Source organism: Echinops telfairi, unplaced genomic scaffold (assembly GCF_000313985.2).
Source record: "Echinops telfairi isolate 266 unplaced genomic scaffold, ASM31398v2 ScPeMD7_3533;HRSCAF=4204_0, whole genome shotgun sequence".
NCBI classification, from domain to species: Eukaryota; Metazoa; Chordata; class Mammalia; order Afrosoricida; family Tenrecidae; genus Echinops; species Echinops telfairi.
The window spans coordinates 12,858,360-12,875,714 of NW_022107431.1; the positions used below are offsets into that span (position 1 = coordinate 12,858,360).

The following is a 17,355-nucleotide window of genomic DNA, read 5'->3' on the forward strand; positions in this document are numbered from 1 at the left end:
GCTGCCTCACCCACCCCTCCTCATTAGGAAACCCAGCCACTCGGTACTGGGTACTACGGATGCAAGCATGGCTTCAGCTGACTTCCCAAGAAGGGATGCCTGGCAGTCGTCAGAGAGCCAAAGTAGGACCACTTGTGCCTGCTCTAAAAGTACCACCGTTCCCTGGCTACAGGCGGTGGTGCGCTGGGACTATCAGGAGAGCATTTCCTCCTTTTGTCCCTAACCCTAACTGTCAGGTGCACAGAAGAGAGCGAGGCGGGTACAGCTGTGAACACCGGGTACTTAGGAAATGCCTGCATTCCTGCAGTTTACTGCTCATCTCTTCTCTACCTGTTCACATCTCCAGACCAAGGGGAATGTCCTTGGGGCGGGGGGCAGGGGATGAAACCCATATTTACAGTTTCCTAATGGCTGTTTTCAAATTTTGGGGTTGATCCTGTCAGACCCCAGTCAGCTCGCCAAATGACTGCCTTCCCAGATTGCCCTCCATGTGGGGCTTTGTCTAGGGAGCGGGGGCTGCTGTTAGCTTTCCCTGGTACCGTCATCTTCCCTTCCTCTCTCTCTCTCTTTTTCTACTTCCATCAAGTAGCCTTTATGTGTGGATGAAACTATGCCCAACTTTCCTTCGTGGTGAGTAGCCTTCACAGTGGATCAAACTATGCTCACCTGCCCAGGTACAACTCTCTTTTCCACTAGCCGACACCTTGGGTAAATTTCAGTCCACGCAGACTTGCAGACAGCCTGTTTATCGTAATTAGCAAGTCCTGGCAGTGATCTGGGAGAAAGACAAGGCTCTTTACTCCCGTAAATACTTACAGTCTCAGAGCCACGCTGTGCCACCCTGTCCTGTAGGGTTGCTGTGCGTCGGCATCGACTCAGCAGGGATCCACTACAGACAGCAGGTCAGGGTCAGCGGGATGACTGCCTGTAGCACGACCAGCACTGACTGCGGGCACCGGGCTTCCAGGGCTCAGAAAGGACTGATACCAAAGGAATGTGTTCTCCCTAGCACAGGTCATAGGTCTGTGCCTTTTGTAAAAATGGACTAGCCTTTTAGCTAGCCTGCTATGGTCTCTCTCTCTCTTTCTCTCCAAGTACAAGCATAATACAGTTTTGTGGCCAACCCCTTTTCATTTCCACCTCTTGGAGAATAAATCCATCCTGTGTTTCCTGGGTTTGGTGGAGGCGGTAGACAAAGACGGCAAACAAAAAGAAGCAGAGATCTCTCGTGAGCATTTCGGTCTCATATAAGACACCGAGAGCAGGGCATGTGGCTGGGAAATGTCCGGGCAATTTGCCCACAGAGAGGCTTAGTCTAGTCAGGGTTTCAGAAGAGATTTACTTCTATCAAAACTCGTTCCCAACGTACTAGACGAACTAGACAATACTTGAGAGCTCTGTGGAGTTCTCTAAGGCCAAGAGAAGCTTCTCCATTTCCATACCTTTCTCGGGTCGCCGTCAGCTCCTGGACTGCCAGTTGTAAGGTGGGGCGAAAGGGAGCCAGGGACAAGAGAGAGGCTGGTGTACACGATTCTGATGATCCGTGTCGTCCCACACACACCGCCTTGCAAAGCGCAGGTCAAGAGCAGCGAGGGGCTCGGCGAAGTAGAGAGCGCTGATGCTGCTGGAACATAAAGACCAGGTTCCCCATCTCGTTTTTTTGAGCCTGGGAGAGTTAAAAGGAGAGGCGGGGGAGGGGGGTGGGGGTGGGGGGGGCATTGTTACACCCGGATTTGCCGGAACCTCAAAGTTGAAACGCCTTCCTATCGCTGTGTGCCGGCCGAGGAGGGACTGTTTGGGTGCTCGTAAAACAGGATTTCTTTTCTGTGATGGCATGTCTTAGACTTATAATTTATGTTTGCATTTTTTATCTCTTGGGAAGGCAGGGTGTATTCTGCCACCCCCGCAGTTAAACCAGAATGCGGTCTGGGATATTTTTAGGCAGACGCTGCGTTGCAGCTGGCCGTTGAGATAGACCGGCCTTTTTCATTGTGCAGCAACTTGGCACATCTGTACCAAGGACTCGCCGAACTGGCAACTTTGCTCTTTGCAAAATAACCACTCAGAAGACAGTTTTAAGAAAAGTGCTTTAACTAAGGAAACAACTGTTGGCTCGAATTTGGTAATCAAGGAGGTATTTGGCGGCCTTGGGGCGGTTCCCTGCATTTTCTTCTACAATTCTTGGGAAATATTTCTTGGGGTTTCACTTCCTAGGGCATCATAGTGACCCCATAGGGCACAGTCGACCTGCCGCGGTGGGTTTCCGAGGCTATAAACCTTTACAGAAGTAGAAAGCCTCTTCTTCCCACAGCGTGGCTGATGGTTTCTAACTTCAGACCTTGTGGTTCTTAGCAGGCCAGCATGTAACCCAATATGCCACCAAATCCAACCCGTACTCAATGCCCTTGAGTTGATGCCAAGTCATAATGACCCTGTAGGACAGGGTAGCACTGCCTGCGAATTTCCGAGACTGCAAGTGGAAAGCCCCACCCTTCTCCCGAGGAGCAGCTGGTGGTATGGAACTGTGGGTCTCGTGGTTAGCAACCCAGCTCGTAACCACTCTACGCCACTAGGGTAAGGTGACCAGATTTTAACATTGGTAAAGTGGGACAAAAGTGGGACACCATTGATAAAACTCATATCCTGGCAAAATAGCCACATGGCAGCCGAAAACCGTATACCCTAGCTTGTCGTGCATTCTTTCCCAAAATCAGGACTTTTTAAAAACGCCGTGGGACAAATTGTTAAAAATCAGGACTGTCCCGCCAAAAGCAGGACGTCTGGTAACCTTACACTAGGGCTCCCAGTGTTCGACATTCCAGGAACCCCGTGACTGGGCCGGGGGTGAACTTAGGTGAGAGCTTTAGGGAATGACACCAGAGTGACACGAGGGAGCATGCATGGATGGGGACATTTGGGCTTGTTCACCTGGTGGACCTGGGCAAGCCGAAGCGCTCCTTGCTGCCCACTCTGCCCAGGCCATTTGCTCTGCTTGTCCTTAGAACTGGCCAGCTGACGTAGGACCTTGCTGTGGGGGTTTGCTACAGCTGCTTTGACATAGCAGGAGCCCTGGTGGCTGAGTGTTTACACATTGGGCTGTGATCCCAAAGGCCAGCAGTTACAAGCCACCAGCTTGAGAAAGAAAAAGGCGGGGCTCTCTAGCCCTGTAAGGGGATGCCACAGGGGCAGTTCTGCCCTCTCCTGTAGAGTTGCTATGAGTCGGCATGGCAGTGAATTTGGTTTGGTTTTCTTTGACACAAGGTCAAGGGCTGGTAGTGCCGAACCCCAACACTGATGTACAGACCGCGAATGAAGGTCCACGGGGAATTAACTTCCCGCCACTGGATTCCCGTCACGTCGCAGCCACGGTAGATGCAGGAAGAAAATGACAGGACTTGGTGTTTCAACTCTATAGCTGTTAAAGCCAACTGTTATCTTAAATGCACTGAATAATGAAGCCAGTTTTAGATTTCAATGCTTGTTGACTTGTTTTCTTTTAGGACTTTAAAGGCTATTGATTTGCCTTTAACTAGAGAGTTAAACTTTTTATATGTGGACATGAATTTATCTTAAATTTCACAGAAATGTATACATATTTCTGTGTGTAGACAGTGAGTGACGTCAAATTAAATATGAGTATGTAAGAAGCCGTGGACCAGTGGTAGTGCAGTGGTTACGCGCTGGGCTGCAATCCACATGGTAAGCAGTTCAAAACCACCAGCAGCTCCATGGGAGAAAGACTGTACTTTCCACTGTCGTCAACAGTTACAGTCTCGGAAACCCACAGAGGGTTGTTATGAGTCAGCATTGACTCGATGGCTGTGAGAAGGAGCCCTCGTGGTGGCCTGGTTTGAAACCACCGCCCCTCTGCCAGAGAAAGATGAGGCTTTCGACTCCTTTACAGAATTACCGGCTCAGAACGGTAATTTCTGCCCTGCCCAGTGGGGCCGCCATGAGTCCGAATTTAATTCGACTTTGGTTTTTATGTATCAGCTAAAGCATCTAAACTTTACAACCTCCACAACCGAAAACGCCCTTGCGTTTCTTGGCTAGTTCCACCTGGTGCCTTGGTGGTTGAAGCGCGGCCAGTAGCAGAATCCTCTCGCGCCTGACCTCTAGTCCAATGGCGTCCCTTTGCTTTAAAGTCCACTAATGGTTGCGTTTGGAAGGTCAGCAATTTAAATCCACCAGCCACTCGTGGAACAGATGCGCGGCGATCTGCTCCACTAAAGATTTACAGCTTAGGAAGCCCTGTATCGGGTCGCCGTCTAGCAGAAGCGACCCGATGGCATTGAGTCCTGTCTTTATTCTTCAGTTTTTCAGTTTTTATCCTTCAGCTTTGATGCGGACGAGTGCCTTAGAAATTATTAATTGACCGTTTTGAAAGGCAAACCTTCTGAAGTACATTTTCATTAACCGTAGCTCCACAACCAGGAAGCATTTCTGCTTTAAGAAGGGCTAAAGAATCAGAGGTGTGTGTAGAAGTAGAACTCATAGATGTTATCTGCCTCTGATATGGCAGAAGATAGCTAAGATGTGAGAGTTGATAGCTTCCTAGCTCTGGCCCTCTGCGTTCCTAGCCAGGCCGGTCCTGCATCCGCGTCCAGCCTGGGGAAGCCACTCTGTGGTGGGCACAGCCCATCCTTGGCCAGAGCAGCACTGAGGCCAGAAAGGGCTGGAGGGGAAATGTGCTTTCGGTTCGGTGTAAACCCTTTTTGTTGACATCCTCAGAGGTCACCCTGGTGTGTGCTGAGAGACCAGGTTTGGAAACAGTCTGACAGCATTAAACGTGAATGCTGGATACTTGTCCAGAACCCAGCCTTTTGATAGCCTTAAAACTCAAGGGCCGGGAGTTGGGGAGCAAACATGGTTGTAATTTTAAGTAAGCGTTCCATTATAAGTCGAAAGCATTTTTATATCAGTAACCATAGTTACTGAGCAGTAGCCCTGCGGTTCTAGAAAACTGGGCCTCATCCTTTCCCAAAAGACTGAGGAGGAGGTGGGGCAGGGCTTCCCCACACAGAGCGCCTGCTCCTGGAAGGGCTCTTACCAGGCGCCCTGGAGGGGCTGACAGTTAAGAGTGAAGCTGCTAACCGAAAGGTCGGTGGTTCGAACCCACAGCCGCTCCTTGGGAGAAAGACGAGACAGCAGTCTGCTTCCGTCAAGACCTGCCCCCTCAGAAACCCTCCGGAGCAGTTTTTCTCTGTCCTCCAGGAGAGCGGGCCAGTTCTGCTCAGTTATGGGCCTGCTGTGAGTGGACATCGGCTCAGCGGCAGTGAGTTTGTTTGGGGTTTGTTTAGTTAACGGTCACGCGCAGTGGGAATCCACTGAGTGGAACTGTGTTTGTTTGTGAATGGAGACCGACCAGGGAGAGAGCGTTCGTGGACAGATTCTCTGTTCTCGTGATTAAGGAAGCCGGGAGGCCAGCATTCTGGGTGGAGGGAGTCCCAGTCACATTCTCCTAATCAAAAATCATCTTCACAATATCCTCCCTTAATAACGCTCCCTTCGTGGTCCCTCTTACTAGCACATGGCTGGTCCCTGTCCAGCCAGCGGCCCTTATCCATAGGGACAGACCTGTTGTATTGTTCTCCCCAGTCAGGGGACAGTCATTCCATGCTACCTGCCCCACCCCCACCCACCTACCCCCATGATGAGCTCAGGGACCTCCAGGGTTAAGACACTGCCCACCTTGTTACGGGTGTAGGTGTCTGTGTTTGGAGCCCTTGCCTGCCCCAAGACTATGAGTTGGTGAAAGAATACATTCTCTCTCTCCCACTTGGACCTGGAGGAGGTGAGCACCTAAAAACTTCCCTCTGCCTTTTATTTTATTTTTTTCCCTCAGTGACACTACCTTTCTTGTGCACGTATCCCCGTGAAGCGCCGTGACTTCATCTGTGGAACAAGGCAGGGAACAGTCTCCTACCAGACCTGTCTGAGCGGTTTGATCTCCTGATCATTCCGGCATCCCGACAGCTGTCCCTGGGATGCTGGAGTAATTTCCCTCCCTTTTCTCCCTGGAGCCTGCCCGCTCCTCTGGGACAGTTTGCAGTTGTCCTGGAAAACTCCGTGGCGCTGCAGGCACTGCAGGTGGATTCCATCCATCCAGCAGATTCAGCAGCGTCTGTGCCCGGAATATGCCGTGTCCTAATTGACTCCCTTCTGGAGCATTCCAGAATGCTCTGGTCCCGGGGGTCCACGTGTCTGCTCGCTGTGTTGTACCTTCAGAAACACGCTGCATCAAACACGCGAGCGCTGCCTGTTCTCTGCCCACTCACGTTCACGCCTATCTGCGTGCCGACACTGGGGCTCATCAGGCGTGGTCAGTGGCCGTCCAGGCGTGCAGCTGCAGCCTGGTTTCAGTGAGTGACCGCGGCCTGCCGCCTGGCACAGATGACACCCGATATCCCGTTCCTGAAATGCCTCCTCTCAGCGTTTGATCTGACTGCCCACCGCCTCCCCCCAATGACCGATGTGTGCTTGCCCCGCAGGTAGACGTGGGCCTAGTGCACTTCGTTCCCCTGGTCCGGCCCACCATCCAGCAGCCCTTCGACCTGGTGGAGAAAGTGGTCCAGCACGTGTTTCACTTCCGAAGGAAGTACTGCTACCGCGGCCTGGGGTAAGAGCACTTTCCCTCCCCCCAGGAACAGGCTCTGTCCCACCCCCAACCTCTTCCCACGATGACACCCTCTCCTTGAAGCTCTCCTGGGGGTGCACACGGCAGGCCCTTGGCCGGTCACCAAACGGTGAGCAGGTCAATCCACCCAGAGGCCCCATGGGAGAAGAGAGTCTCCTTTCCCGGGGACAACCCTGAGAGTCCCGAGGACTGCCCTCCCTGTCACTGCCAGGTCCCCTGAGCCTCAGGGCAACCACCACGGCATCAACATTGACCATCTGTGATGGTGGCCCGTGGTTTAAGTCCGGGAGTGAAGGAAGCTGGGTGGCCCCTGAGCAAAAAACAACCTTCACTTAACCTCGGGCACTGAGGTTGACACTTTGTCGTAACTACAGCAGCCTACAACCGAGGCTTGCACAGTGAGCGACGACCCCGCTGGGGCTGGGGTGGCCCTGGCTCCTCGGTCAGATTCCGATCTCTAAGCAGGGTTTTCCACACGCTTTCTTTCTCATGAGCGGCTGTCCCGTGGTTGAGAGCACACTGGTGCCAGCGGGAGGCAGCGGGAGCGGCGCCTGAGCCGTACAGTGCCGCCTCGCAGTCTTCACGTAACACCCCACACTCTGCCATCGCGGGGCGTCCGACTCCTCTGGACCCTCGAGGACAGAGTAGGATGCCCCTGGTTTCCATGACGGTACCTCTTCCCAGAAGTTCCTCCCTCGGAGCAGCTGGTGGTTTCAAACTGCTGACCTCGCTGCTAGCAGCCCCACTGGTGTGAAGCACTTAGCAGGGGCGTGCGGCCACCAGCCAGAAAATGAGCCCCCCAGTCGCTTGGAGCCCACCATTCTGCCGTGAGCTAAGGTGGCCACGGTGATCTTTCATATCCAGTGACAATCGGTTGTGATTCATAGGGACCTTCTGTCCAACAGAAGGCATCGCTGCCCCCCGCCCCCCCGTACCACCCTCCTCATGGCAGGTCGGAGGGCATCCACCGCGGGGGCTTCTCTTCAGCTGCCCTTCTCTTTGACCAAGCAGACTGTCCTTGTCCAGGGGCTGGTGGCTCCAGGTAACACACGCAGGGCAGGTGAAGCAAGGTCTCGCTATCCAGGACTCCCGTTTGGGTTCTGTTTCTTCCCAGGGCGGTGTTTGTTTTTCTGGCAGTCTGCTGTATTCTGTACTCTTCACCAACATCATAACGCACACCACCGATGCTGTCTCCCTGGCTCACTGTCCACCTCAGCGCCCTTCCGGAGGGACAGAAAAATCACGTCCAGTAGCTCAGGCCGACCTCAGTCCTCCCGATTCGCACACTGGCTACAACAGTGGGCTCAAACACAATGTAAGGATGGCTGCATGTTTCATTGTAACGCTTTCCTTTGCTCCATCCACCCTCTGAAGTACTGTCTTCAGCTCTCCTATCACCGTTTCTCCCCTTCAGTGTAGCTGGTCTGTGTTCCAGCCTGTGTTCAGCGTCTCCTCCGACATTGGGTCCTTTCTTGGCTGTCTTTAATGCCCTCTGCTTTCTTTATATGTGATGCCCTGAATGACCCCACGCCTTAACTGGTTTGTGGTCATTAATGTGAACTGTGTCGGATTATGGCCTCTAAACTCAGGTGGAATATACTCAAGGTCATACTTTGGCTCTTGTGGACGTAATGTTCATCAGCTGAACTTGAACAAAACCATACGACCAACTGCTTACTAAGGACTTCAGGCTAGATCTTCAAATATTCTTTTGCCAATGTGTTCAACAATGTCCTTCCTAAATTTGTCATTCCTGGCATAATGGGCCATTTCAGCTCCCGAATACCCCTCACTCAAAAAACACAGTTATTAGTTAATTAAACTAATGATCACCGTATAGAACAGTAGAACTGCCCTTTGGGCTTCTGAGACCTTAAGTCTTTTCAGGAGTAGATTGCCTCATCTTCCTCCTTCAGGGCAGCTGGTAGGTTTGAACAGCTGACATTGGGGTTAGCAGCTCAGCAATACCCCACTATGCCACCAGAGCTTCTTTTAATGCCTTGGGTCTCTATGTGCAAGCGTTCCGTTTGACGTTTGACAACCTCCAACTTTCCTACACTCATACTTCGTTCCCCATTGTGGGTGTCCATGGTTACTTGCAGCTGCTACTTCCCATGTTGGGTCATGCCCATCAGCCAACGAAGGCCCTGGCAGCTGTACTCCACCCACGCCTTGAAGGCGGTTCTGCTTGGAGGCAGCAGCTCTTCCCTGGTCACACGGCCATATTTTGAGTGGCTTCCAACCCGACAGAAGCGGCGCCCATAAAAATTCATGGCCTCCATAGAAACCCACAGGGTCAGTTCTACGCTGTCCTCTAGGGGCACTTGCAGTCAGAATCGACTCAAGGACAATGAGCTTGTTTGGGTTTAGTACTAGCCTGGACAGGTCTGACTTCTCATAGCTGCAAGCTCTGGGTGGCCCTGTGGGTATCTGCGATCCCAGTCGCAGAGTTCCCACACAGCAACGTCAGCCACTGCAGTACAGGAAACGGATGGATGAGTGGTGGGGAAGAGGTTTGACTAGACCCAGGTACACTTGCTTCAGGAGGTGGAAGATGTGCTTTGAGGTTTCTCCCCAATGTGCTCAACATTGCAGCCATTTGATGGGGCTGTTTAAGAGGCACACATGCCTGTGGTCTCAAACCCCCTCCTCTTTCTAGCCCTGTGATGTGTCCCCTTAGCATGTGGAGTTACATCCAGAGGGGCTTAAGTCAGTACCATCCATAAAAACAACCTTCGGGACCTCCGGTGGCTCAGTGCGTTCACACTGTACTGGGTAATGGCTGCTTCTCTAGCAGCGACGGAAGGTGTGGTGTTGCCTCACTCACCATCACTGGGCAAGTTAGGAAAAAGGCCCGTTGTTCTGCAGGTGGGACCCCAGGTGGACTTGGTTTGGTTTGAGCCCAGCACTGGCCTTGGTGCTCTCCAGGCCCACCGCCCCCTGGGCGGATATGGGCCCACTTTGACCTCTGTTGCCTTCAGATGCTACCAATAGGAGCCAAATGTTAGGCAGCAGTCAGGCCCTCCATGCCAGGAAACTGAGCCCAGGTGTCTGAAGGGCGGAGGCACGCCCCTCCCTGCGAGAGCACGCCAGCCTGCAGGAGCAACTTGGTCCCCCTTAAACCCTGTGAGGTGAGCACTGCAGCCCTTCTGGGACCGGACAGAAGACAGTACCAGTGGCTTTTTAATGCCAGCCAGTCAGACCATCAGTCATTGCCAGCCAGTCGACCCGCGGAGGGGGATGAAATGAGAAGCCCATGCCGTGAACTCAAGACTATTCATACAAAAAGGCTGCAGAGTCTCATACAGAGAATAGCTGTATTTCCACATCAGCTGCTTTTCCCCCGTGCCAAGAAAAGGCCACCTCCTGGGCTGACCAGTTCTGAAGGCTGCTCCGTTCAAGTTTAGAGCCTTGAGACTATTAGTTATTCCACGCAAGAAAGAACGCAGACGAGCGAGCGGCCGGTCAAACTCCTCTGCTTAAAACCTGCCTTCAAGTTCCCCGCCCTGGTTTAGCTGTGGGACGCGCGAGGTCCCCCTGCAGGCCAGGCTCCTCGGTGCTGTCTCTCAGGCCACAGGCAGGGGAGGCTCCAAGGGCCTCTGCCACCCCCAGCCAGAAGTAGTCCTGAGTGTGCCCCATTTCAAGTGTGGGGAGAAAGGGGTTCATGACTGAACATTCCTTCAATACAATGCCTTCTCCCCCACCCCCTTCAGAATGTTGTTTCCTGAAGATCGGCGCTTAGAGAGCACTGGAAGGCTGTTGCAGCTGGCTGATGTGGAGCCCACGCTCCGGCCCTGCCAGCTGTCCCTCGCCCACTTCAGAAGCCTCTGTGACGTGTACCGAGGAATGTGTGATGGAGACCCGCAGCTCTTCGCCTATAACTTCCGAGAAGAACTCAAGCAGAATAAAAGCCGAAGCCGGGAGGCACGGGAGGCCCAGGAGCTTTGAGGCTTTCACAGGTTTAGCTGCTGGCCTTCGACTGTGGACACAGCTAGTGTGACCCAGGGCTGGGCTGCCCGGGGGTGTACTCTGGGGTCTTGTACTGAATGATAATAAAAATACCAGTGGCCGGGGATGGCTTCTTTTCCGTTTACTCTACAGCTTGGTAGAGAAAATAAATATAATCCACTAAGGTACAGTACAAGCTTTCTTTTAATATATACTGCATAGGTATTGGCAGGTTTCGTAGAAGTGGCATCTGTCGCCACCATACAAAAACGGAAAGCTCTCCACAGTGTGTCCCTAAATCACGTGACAGTATCGTGGATATGCTTTACAGAAAGCCAAAGCCCACCAGCTCAGAGAAAATGCCCAGAGGGATGGGGGTTGGGGGAGACCTTTTCAGAAGCGGACCCATCACAGGCCCCTTCCCCCCACACCCCTTTGCTGTTTCCACATAACTTAAAATAATTAGAATGCAATTTTATTTTAAGGATTCAAAATCATTTTGATACCTGCTCAAAAAGGATATAAACTAGCTCGTGTAGAGATTCCGACCAGTTTCATTTTGTTTCCTGCTCCATAATAAATTAAAATAACTTAAATCTTTACAATGACAACGGTGTGGGGAAGCGCACACTGCCCCAAACCCAGGAGTGGATCCTGGGCAGTGGCCACCTTGCCGCCAGTTCAAGAGGACATGCGGACCCAGGCGGCTCTACGCTTTCCCATGACTCTCCGCTTCGTAAAAGCACTCCTCATTGACCACCGATGCCAGCGTCTGCACCCTGAACTCTCGCTCCAGCACGGCGTTGAAGTCCACGTGAGAGCCTTCAGACTGACTGTCAAGGGACTGGTGGTGGAACTGAGACTTCAGCAATGTGCCCCGCTCCCTCTTGGTGCTGTTGGCTTTGCGTTTGATGGCGCAGAAGTGCCCCCGGACCAGCTTGGGGTGCTCTCCTCCCTCCTGGCCCTCGGGCCCCGGGGTGCCAGGCAGCGGCCCTGCCGGGTGGGCATTGGATTCCTCAGAGATGCTCAGTCTCTGGAACTGAATCTCGATGTCCTTGGTTGGGCTGCCCGGCTTCAGGGTGGAGGGGTAGTCACGCTCCTCGTCGTCATCGTCACTCAGAATGTCGCTCTCTTTGATGAGACTGTCGGAAAGCTCCGACAAGCTCGGGGGAGGGTACTTGGCCGGCGACGTGCTCTGGGAGTCCTGCCTGCTCTCGGCCGTCTGGCAGCCACTGCTCTGCGTGCTGCTGCCCTCGTCCGAGTCCAGCGATGTGCCCTTGCCCGGCTCGCCCGGACACTCGCTGCTGGAGGAGTTCTTGAGCACTCTCAAGGATCTGGATGACGCTGGGGGAGACAAAAGGCAGTGATGACCAGAAGCAGATTCAGAACCTAGCCCTCCGCTGCCAGTGGGATCACAGCTCATGGCAGTGCCAGGGTTCGGGAGCAGAACTGCCCGCAGCTTTGTTCGCTCCGTAGCTTTGGGTTGACTGGCACATTGAGCAGCGAGGAGGCTACTGGGAGGACTAAGATGCCCTGGTCTCAAGCCATGGTATTTCCCATTGCCTGGTGCACATGTGGAAAACGGATACTGAGTAAGAAAAGGGCCCAAGAAGAATCGGGGGTGGATCTGTGAGGCTGGAGACAATACGAAAGTCCCCTGGACCTCCGATGGGACAAACAATAGACATCTGTCTTGGAAGCCCGCAGCCTTCATGAGCTTTTACGGAACATGCTCACCTAATTTGGCTGAAACCGGCACCCGGTTCTTCAGCGGCACCAGGCGGTCCTTGCAGCCCTTCTCCAGGGGAAGGTCACACTTGATGTGGCGCCGGAAGTTCTCCCGCAGGATGGACCGGATCACCTTCACCATGCTGGTCTTGCTCTCACAGTCACTGCCCAGAGACAAGGGCAGCCGTTTCCAGATGCCCCCGGCTCCACCCACCTGGTCCTCTTGTGACCCCAAGGTCAGGGCTGTCTCACAGGAGTCCTGGGCCTGGTCACAAGCCAAGCCACCCGATCCCACCCTGCCTTAGTTTCCTGGCTTAAAAACTCACTGCCACTGAGCCAGTGCCAATTCATGGCGACCCTACAGGACCATGTAGAGCTGCCCCTGTGAGTTTCTGAGACTGTCACTCTTAATGGAAGCAGAAAGCCTCATCTTTCTCCCAAGGAGCTGCTGGGGGTTTCGAACTGCTGACCTTGCGGATTGCAGGCCAGTTGTAACCACTCCGCCACCAGGGTGCCTTCACTTAGAAAAGGAAGTGGAAACTGACCGTAGCGGAGGTCTTTCAAGCTCTGTGGTTTGGACACACATTTAATCATAGCATTTTCCTCGCCTTCCACCAGAGCCAGCTTTGGGGGTAGAGGGGCCAGGTGACCCTGACCCATCAAAACTGAGAAGGGCGTTAGAACAAGCCCCTCCTTTCAGAGGACATGGTTCTGTCTTGCTTTTGCCTTGGCATGTCGTCGGCAGTTACCTGCAGCACAGCTGGAAGGTGGTTTCTGGCCGCCCCTCTACTTCCGACTTGGTGTGGATCAGCTCCCAAAGGGAATTGTTCTCCGTCCCTGGGTCAGAGGAAAGGGAATAGCTTCACCAGAGGTGCTGGCTGTGGCTGAAAGGCCCCGGAGCCTCACACTTGGGTGGCCTCTGGACGAGGGAGGTATTCTCACTGCTGCCTCTCCTCGCGTCCCTCCCTGGCTGTGGCAGAAGGTCTTCAAGAAGTGCATGGGGAAACGGAATGAAGAGCTAATGGCAGGCCCCTGGTGTGTGCGAGGGTCACGCAGGGTTAAATGCCTTTAGCTACCTTCGGTATTTCTACCTTAGCCTGCTCTCTTCCTATCCTGGAGTCCATCTTTGGGAAAGAGCTTCCGTGGGCCCCATCAGCCAACCCTCCCTGGGGTCTTACCCGTTCCCTAGAAGGAACGGGGATTTGCTCATGGGGTGGAGCAAGGAAGGCAGCCCCCAATCCAGCCATGTTCCTGGAAGCGTACGTGCTACAGACAGAAGCGAACAAGGACCCAGAACAGGACTGCTTGCCATCCTTAGCCTCTTGGCTCCTTCTGTCTCCCGGGACCTGGTCCCAGAACATGGTGATTCCGGGACGATCTCTGCACATTTCCCAGGACCAAAAATTCCTCTTCTTTTTATACCACTTGAAATACTGCCAGATCTCAAGGAGCTCTCTGGTTTATCTAAATGTGTAAGAAGTTCCCTGGTGCGCCTCTGTGCCCTTAGCAACTTCAAGGACGTGAGGCAGAGGGGGAAACGCTGGAAACACTCGGGGAAATAAGGAAGCAGCCAAGAGAGACGCTCTGCCAAGAAGAGCCATCGATTTCGGTCTCTCCAGAACTCTGGAGAAGAACATCGAAGCCGCCTCCCTCGTCTGTCCGAGAAACCAACCACTGCCATCGAGTCAAGTGTGACTCACGGCGACCCCAGGGGACAGGGTAGACCCGCCCCTGGGTTTCTGAGGCTCAGACTCTGCCTGAGCGGAAAGCCTCATCTTCCTCCCAAGAGCAGCTGGTGGTTTCGAACTGCTGACCCCAAATCACCCCCGTGAGCCTTTCCGACTTTTTCATTCCACCGTGTACCTCTAGGTCTCTCAGGGTGGCCGCGCTGATCTGCAGGGACAGGAAAGTTACCTGCTGTGTTCCCCAGCCTGACTTGAAGCGCCGATATGGGGATCAGCCAGCGGAATTTGAAGGGGTCCAAGTCAGCAGAGCCGTGTGCAGGCCGGGAGTTGGAGGGCTGAAATAAGAAGGCCGACCCAGAGCAGAGTTAGCGTTCTCCCCTGGGATGGAGGTCTGTTTGTTGAGCCCCTAAGCTCCTGGCTGTACCAGGGTCCTAGCAGCTGTGTGCTCACGGACCGGTGAACCCATCGGTACCTGGTCCATCCAGGGCTGTGCTCACAGCCTATGGAGAAGCCAGAGGCAGGTCTGGGGAAGGAGGCCCCAGGTGTCCAAGCAAGAGTGGCAGTAGCCCTTGCGGTAGCCTGCACGGTAAGGATGGCTTAGAGCAGGGTCGGCAGACTGCGGCTCTTGCCCCTGCGGCTGTTTCAGTACGTGCAGGTGGCTCTGCAGTAAAACCGCAAGCTTTTATAGGATATAACTCAGATACTGTGGACTTCATTTGTTTGTAAAAATACGTGTGTGGCTCTGGATAAGCTTTAAATTGTTGAGGGGCAGAACTGCCTCTTCCACCTAAAAAGTTTGCCGACCCCTGGCTTGGAGCACAGCTTCCCAAAGGTCTTTGTAGCACAGCCCACCAGCCAGGCTGACGTCGAAACCTAAACTCCCAAACCCACTGCCAAGACAGTCGACGCTGATGCATAGCGACCCTGTGGGTTTCTGAGACCATAACTGTTTACAGGAGTAGAGAGCCTGTCTACTCCTGTAGAAAGTGTTTCTCCCGAGGAACTGTTGGTGGTTTTGAGCTGCTGACCATGCAACGGCAGCCCAACTCGTAACCACTACACCACCAGAGTTAAAGTATAGGCAGCTGCTTTTGCAGGCCCACCCCCACCCCACCCCCACCCCCACTCCCGACAGGTCTGACCACCAGAGGATGCTGTCACCACCCACTTTGGTAACCACTGGCTTGGAGCATCCACAGCTGAGCTATGTGTTTGTATGAGTGTCTCTGATAACAGGCATTTGAAGCCAACCAAAGTTACACAGACAGGTGTAAGCACGGGCCATTCCCAGAGACGTGGAGGCTGACTTTCTGCGCAGGCACCAGCGGCCTGTCTGCATCTTATTTTACACTGACGTCCTCTGTGGGCCAATCAGGCGGGCCTCCGGTGTGCGGTTTGCTTGTTACCCTGGGGGGAGTCCTGGACAAGGAGCAGGCTGCCCCATCCCCCCACCCTGCGCAGGAAGCGAGGGTCAGGAAAAGGCAGCATTCATGGAGACTGGCTCATGTCTTACCAGCTTCTTTTTCAGCTTGCAGTTTTCTTTATACACCAGGATGACAGCTCGCTTAAAGACTAAAGAAAGGCAGAGAGAAAGAAAAGGGCTGTCATTTCCTCCCAGCTCCACTGAGGCTGCCCTAGCACTGAGCGTTTTAACAGAACAAAGCCATGACTCAGAGATCTCACGATGCCAACCCGTGAACCAATGCCTACATGGCAGTGCCCTCTGTTCCCCTGTCGGTGATGCAGAAGTACCTGCTCAGTGAACAGGCACGACAGACGAGGACCCTGACACCTTAACCTGATCCTCATTCTAGTTCATTGAGAGCCAAGTTCACCTCTCCTTCCTTGACTCCAGCAAAGGATGGAGATGGCAGATGTCGAAACAGCCTCGGGGGATCTGGTCCCGAACCACTTGGCAGGCAGCAGCGCCTGGCTGGGAGAGCAGGCTAAGTGCGAGCCCAGGAGTTTTAAATAGCTGAGGCTGGCGGGGCAAAGTCACAAGTCATCACAGCAACTCCTTCGGCTGCTTCTGGAGAGGCGGGCTGAGGAGCAGGGCTGAATTCTCTGGGAAGCCAAGCCCTCACCCTGAGACTTCTGAGGCTTTGGCCCTGAGAGGACTGGCTACTAAGAGACTCTCTGGGGTCTAACAGTGGGCCAGACCAAGGGCCGGCACACTGTGGCACCACAGCCATATGTGGCTCTGAAGAAGAATTGGAAAATTTTAAAGGTTGTTATTCGGGTAATAGGGATTTAATTTGTTTGCTAAGAATACAGCTATCTATGGGTCTTGAATAACTTCTAAATTGTTGTGACGGACAGGATTGACTCTTCCATCTCAAAAGTTTGCCGACCCCTGCTCTGGACAGACCAGTAAAGACTGGTTCACCCTGTGCACTCGGCAGTCAGGGATCAGCCGAGGAGCTGTTTTAGGGCAGACTGTTCTGATGTAAACACTGCGCCCTGGCCCCGTCCCTGCGCGGACGCAGGTAAGATAGGGTACGAAAATGGCACTGTCGCTAAGATCCAGTAGGCGTTCTTCCCTCTGTGGGGCGTTTTTGACCCCCTGATTGAAATGGCACCCCTGTTTTATATTAACGAAACCTCAAGGTAGTTCCATGACTGGTCTACTACGGTGTCCATTCTAACAGGAGCTGGCTGGGCTGGCGGGTTCAGGGAAGCCCTTTCTTTATTCCCAGCCTCCTGTCCTCCTTTCTGGTTCTGCTTAGGGAAGAAGGAAAGGTCCCCTCCTTTGGACTGAAATACTAACCAAACACGGTGAGCTCCAGGTCCTTCCTGGCTTTTCCGAGAGACAGAAATGGGTTCAGCCAGGACACTGAGGAGTGCACCAGCAGCTCCCCCATGGAAAGCTCCGTCACCTGCAGGGTGGGAGACAGGAGATGAAGACTGCCCGCACACCCCGACTCCACCCCAGTAGGAGAGGTCACTGCTCAATGCAAGTGCATTCCGTTGGGTGTTCATAGGGCCTCACGTAGCGCCAGGCATCGGATGGTTCGAAAAACATGACTGTGTACAAACGTGGATGGATTGTGATAAGAATTGTACGAGCCCCCAATAAAATGATTTAAAAAAAAAAAGAAAAACAGCGTGACTAAAACGGCATTGGCTTCAAGCAGACATGTATGAGCGAGGGCCCGGTGTCTTGACATTTAATGCACCGCAGTGGCCCCACTCAGCTTTGTTGGCACTTGCCGCAGGACCTGGTGCAGTAGGCACTTCGAAGCCACAGGCTCCCTTGGGTCGGCTGAGGGCAGATTCACTAACACTGAGACTGAGGGCAGATTCACTAACACTGAGACTGAGGGCAGATTCACTAACACTGAGACTGAGGGCAGATTC

The 17,355-nt window shown here is 53.5% G+C and overlaps 2 protein-coding genes across 4 annotated transcripts in view; one reads left to right on the top strand and one right to left on the bottom strand.

Annotated features, from left to right (window-relative positions):
* TFB1M (transcription factor B1, mitochondrial) overlaps positions 1-10,710 on the top strand; it is a 46,897-nt gene extending 36,187 nt beyond the window's left edge. The window contains exons 6-8 of one of the 2 annotated variants that reach the window (XR_006680464.1): positions 6,492-6,619; positions 7,752-7,952; positions 10,351-10,440. Coding sequence is in view for 1 of the 2 variants with exons in the window: in XM_004702105.2 (XP_004702162.1) it covers positions 6,492-6,619; positions 10,351-10,585 (363 nt within the window). In the remaining variant the exon portion in view is untranslated. Of the gene's footprint in view, positions 1-6,491; positions 6,620-7,751; positions 7,953-10,350 lie in introns of both variants that reach the window. The other variant, XM_004702105.2, reaches the window with a different exon arrangement.
* Positions 10,711-11,038: 328 nt separating this feature from the next.
* Positions 11,039-17,355, bottom strand: part of TIAM2 (TIAM Rac1 associated GEF 2) — a 150,391-nt gene continuing 144,074 nt past the window's right edge. For both annotated transcript variants that reach the window (XM_045294337.1, XM_045294338.1), the window contains 6 exons: positions 16,766-16,874; positions 15,512-15,570; positions 14,228-14,333; positions 13,063-13,150; positions 12,323-12,477; positions 11,039-11,929 (listed from right to left, as the gene is read on the bottom strand). In XM_045294337.1, the coding sequence (XP_045150272.1) occupies positions 11,295-11,929; positions 12,323-12,477; positions 13,063-13,150; positions 14,228-14,333; positions 15,512-15,570; positions 16,766-16,874 (1,152 nt within the window). In that variant the 3' untranslated portion in view covers positions 11,039-11,294. The remainder of the gene's footprint in view (positions 11,930-12,322; positions 12,478-13,062; positions 13,151-14,227; positions 14,334-15,511; positions 15,571-16,765; positions 16,875-17,355) is intronic.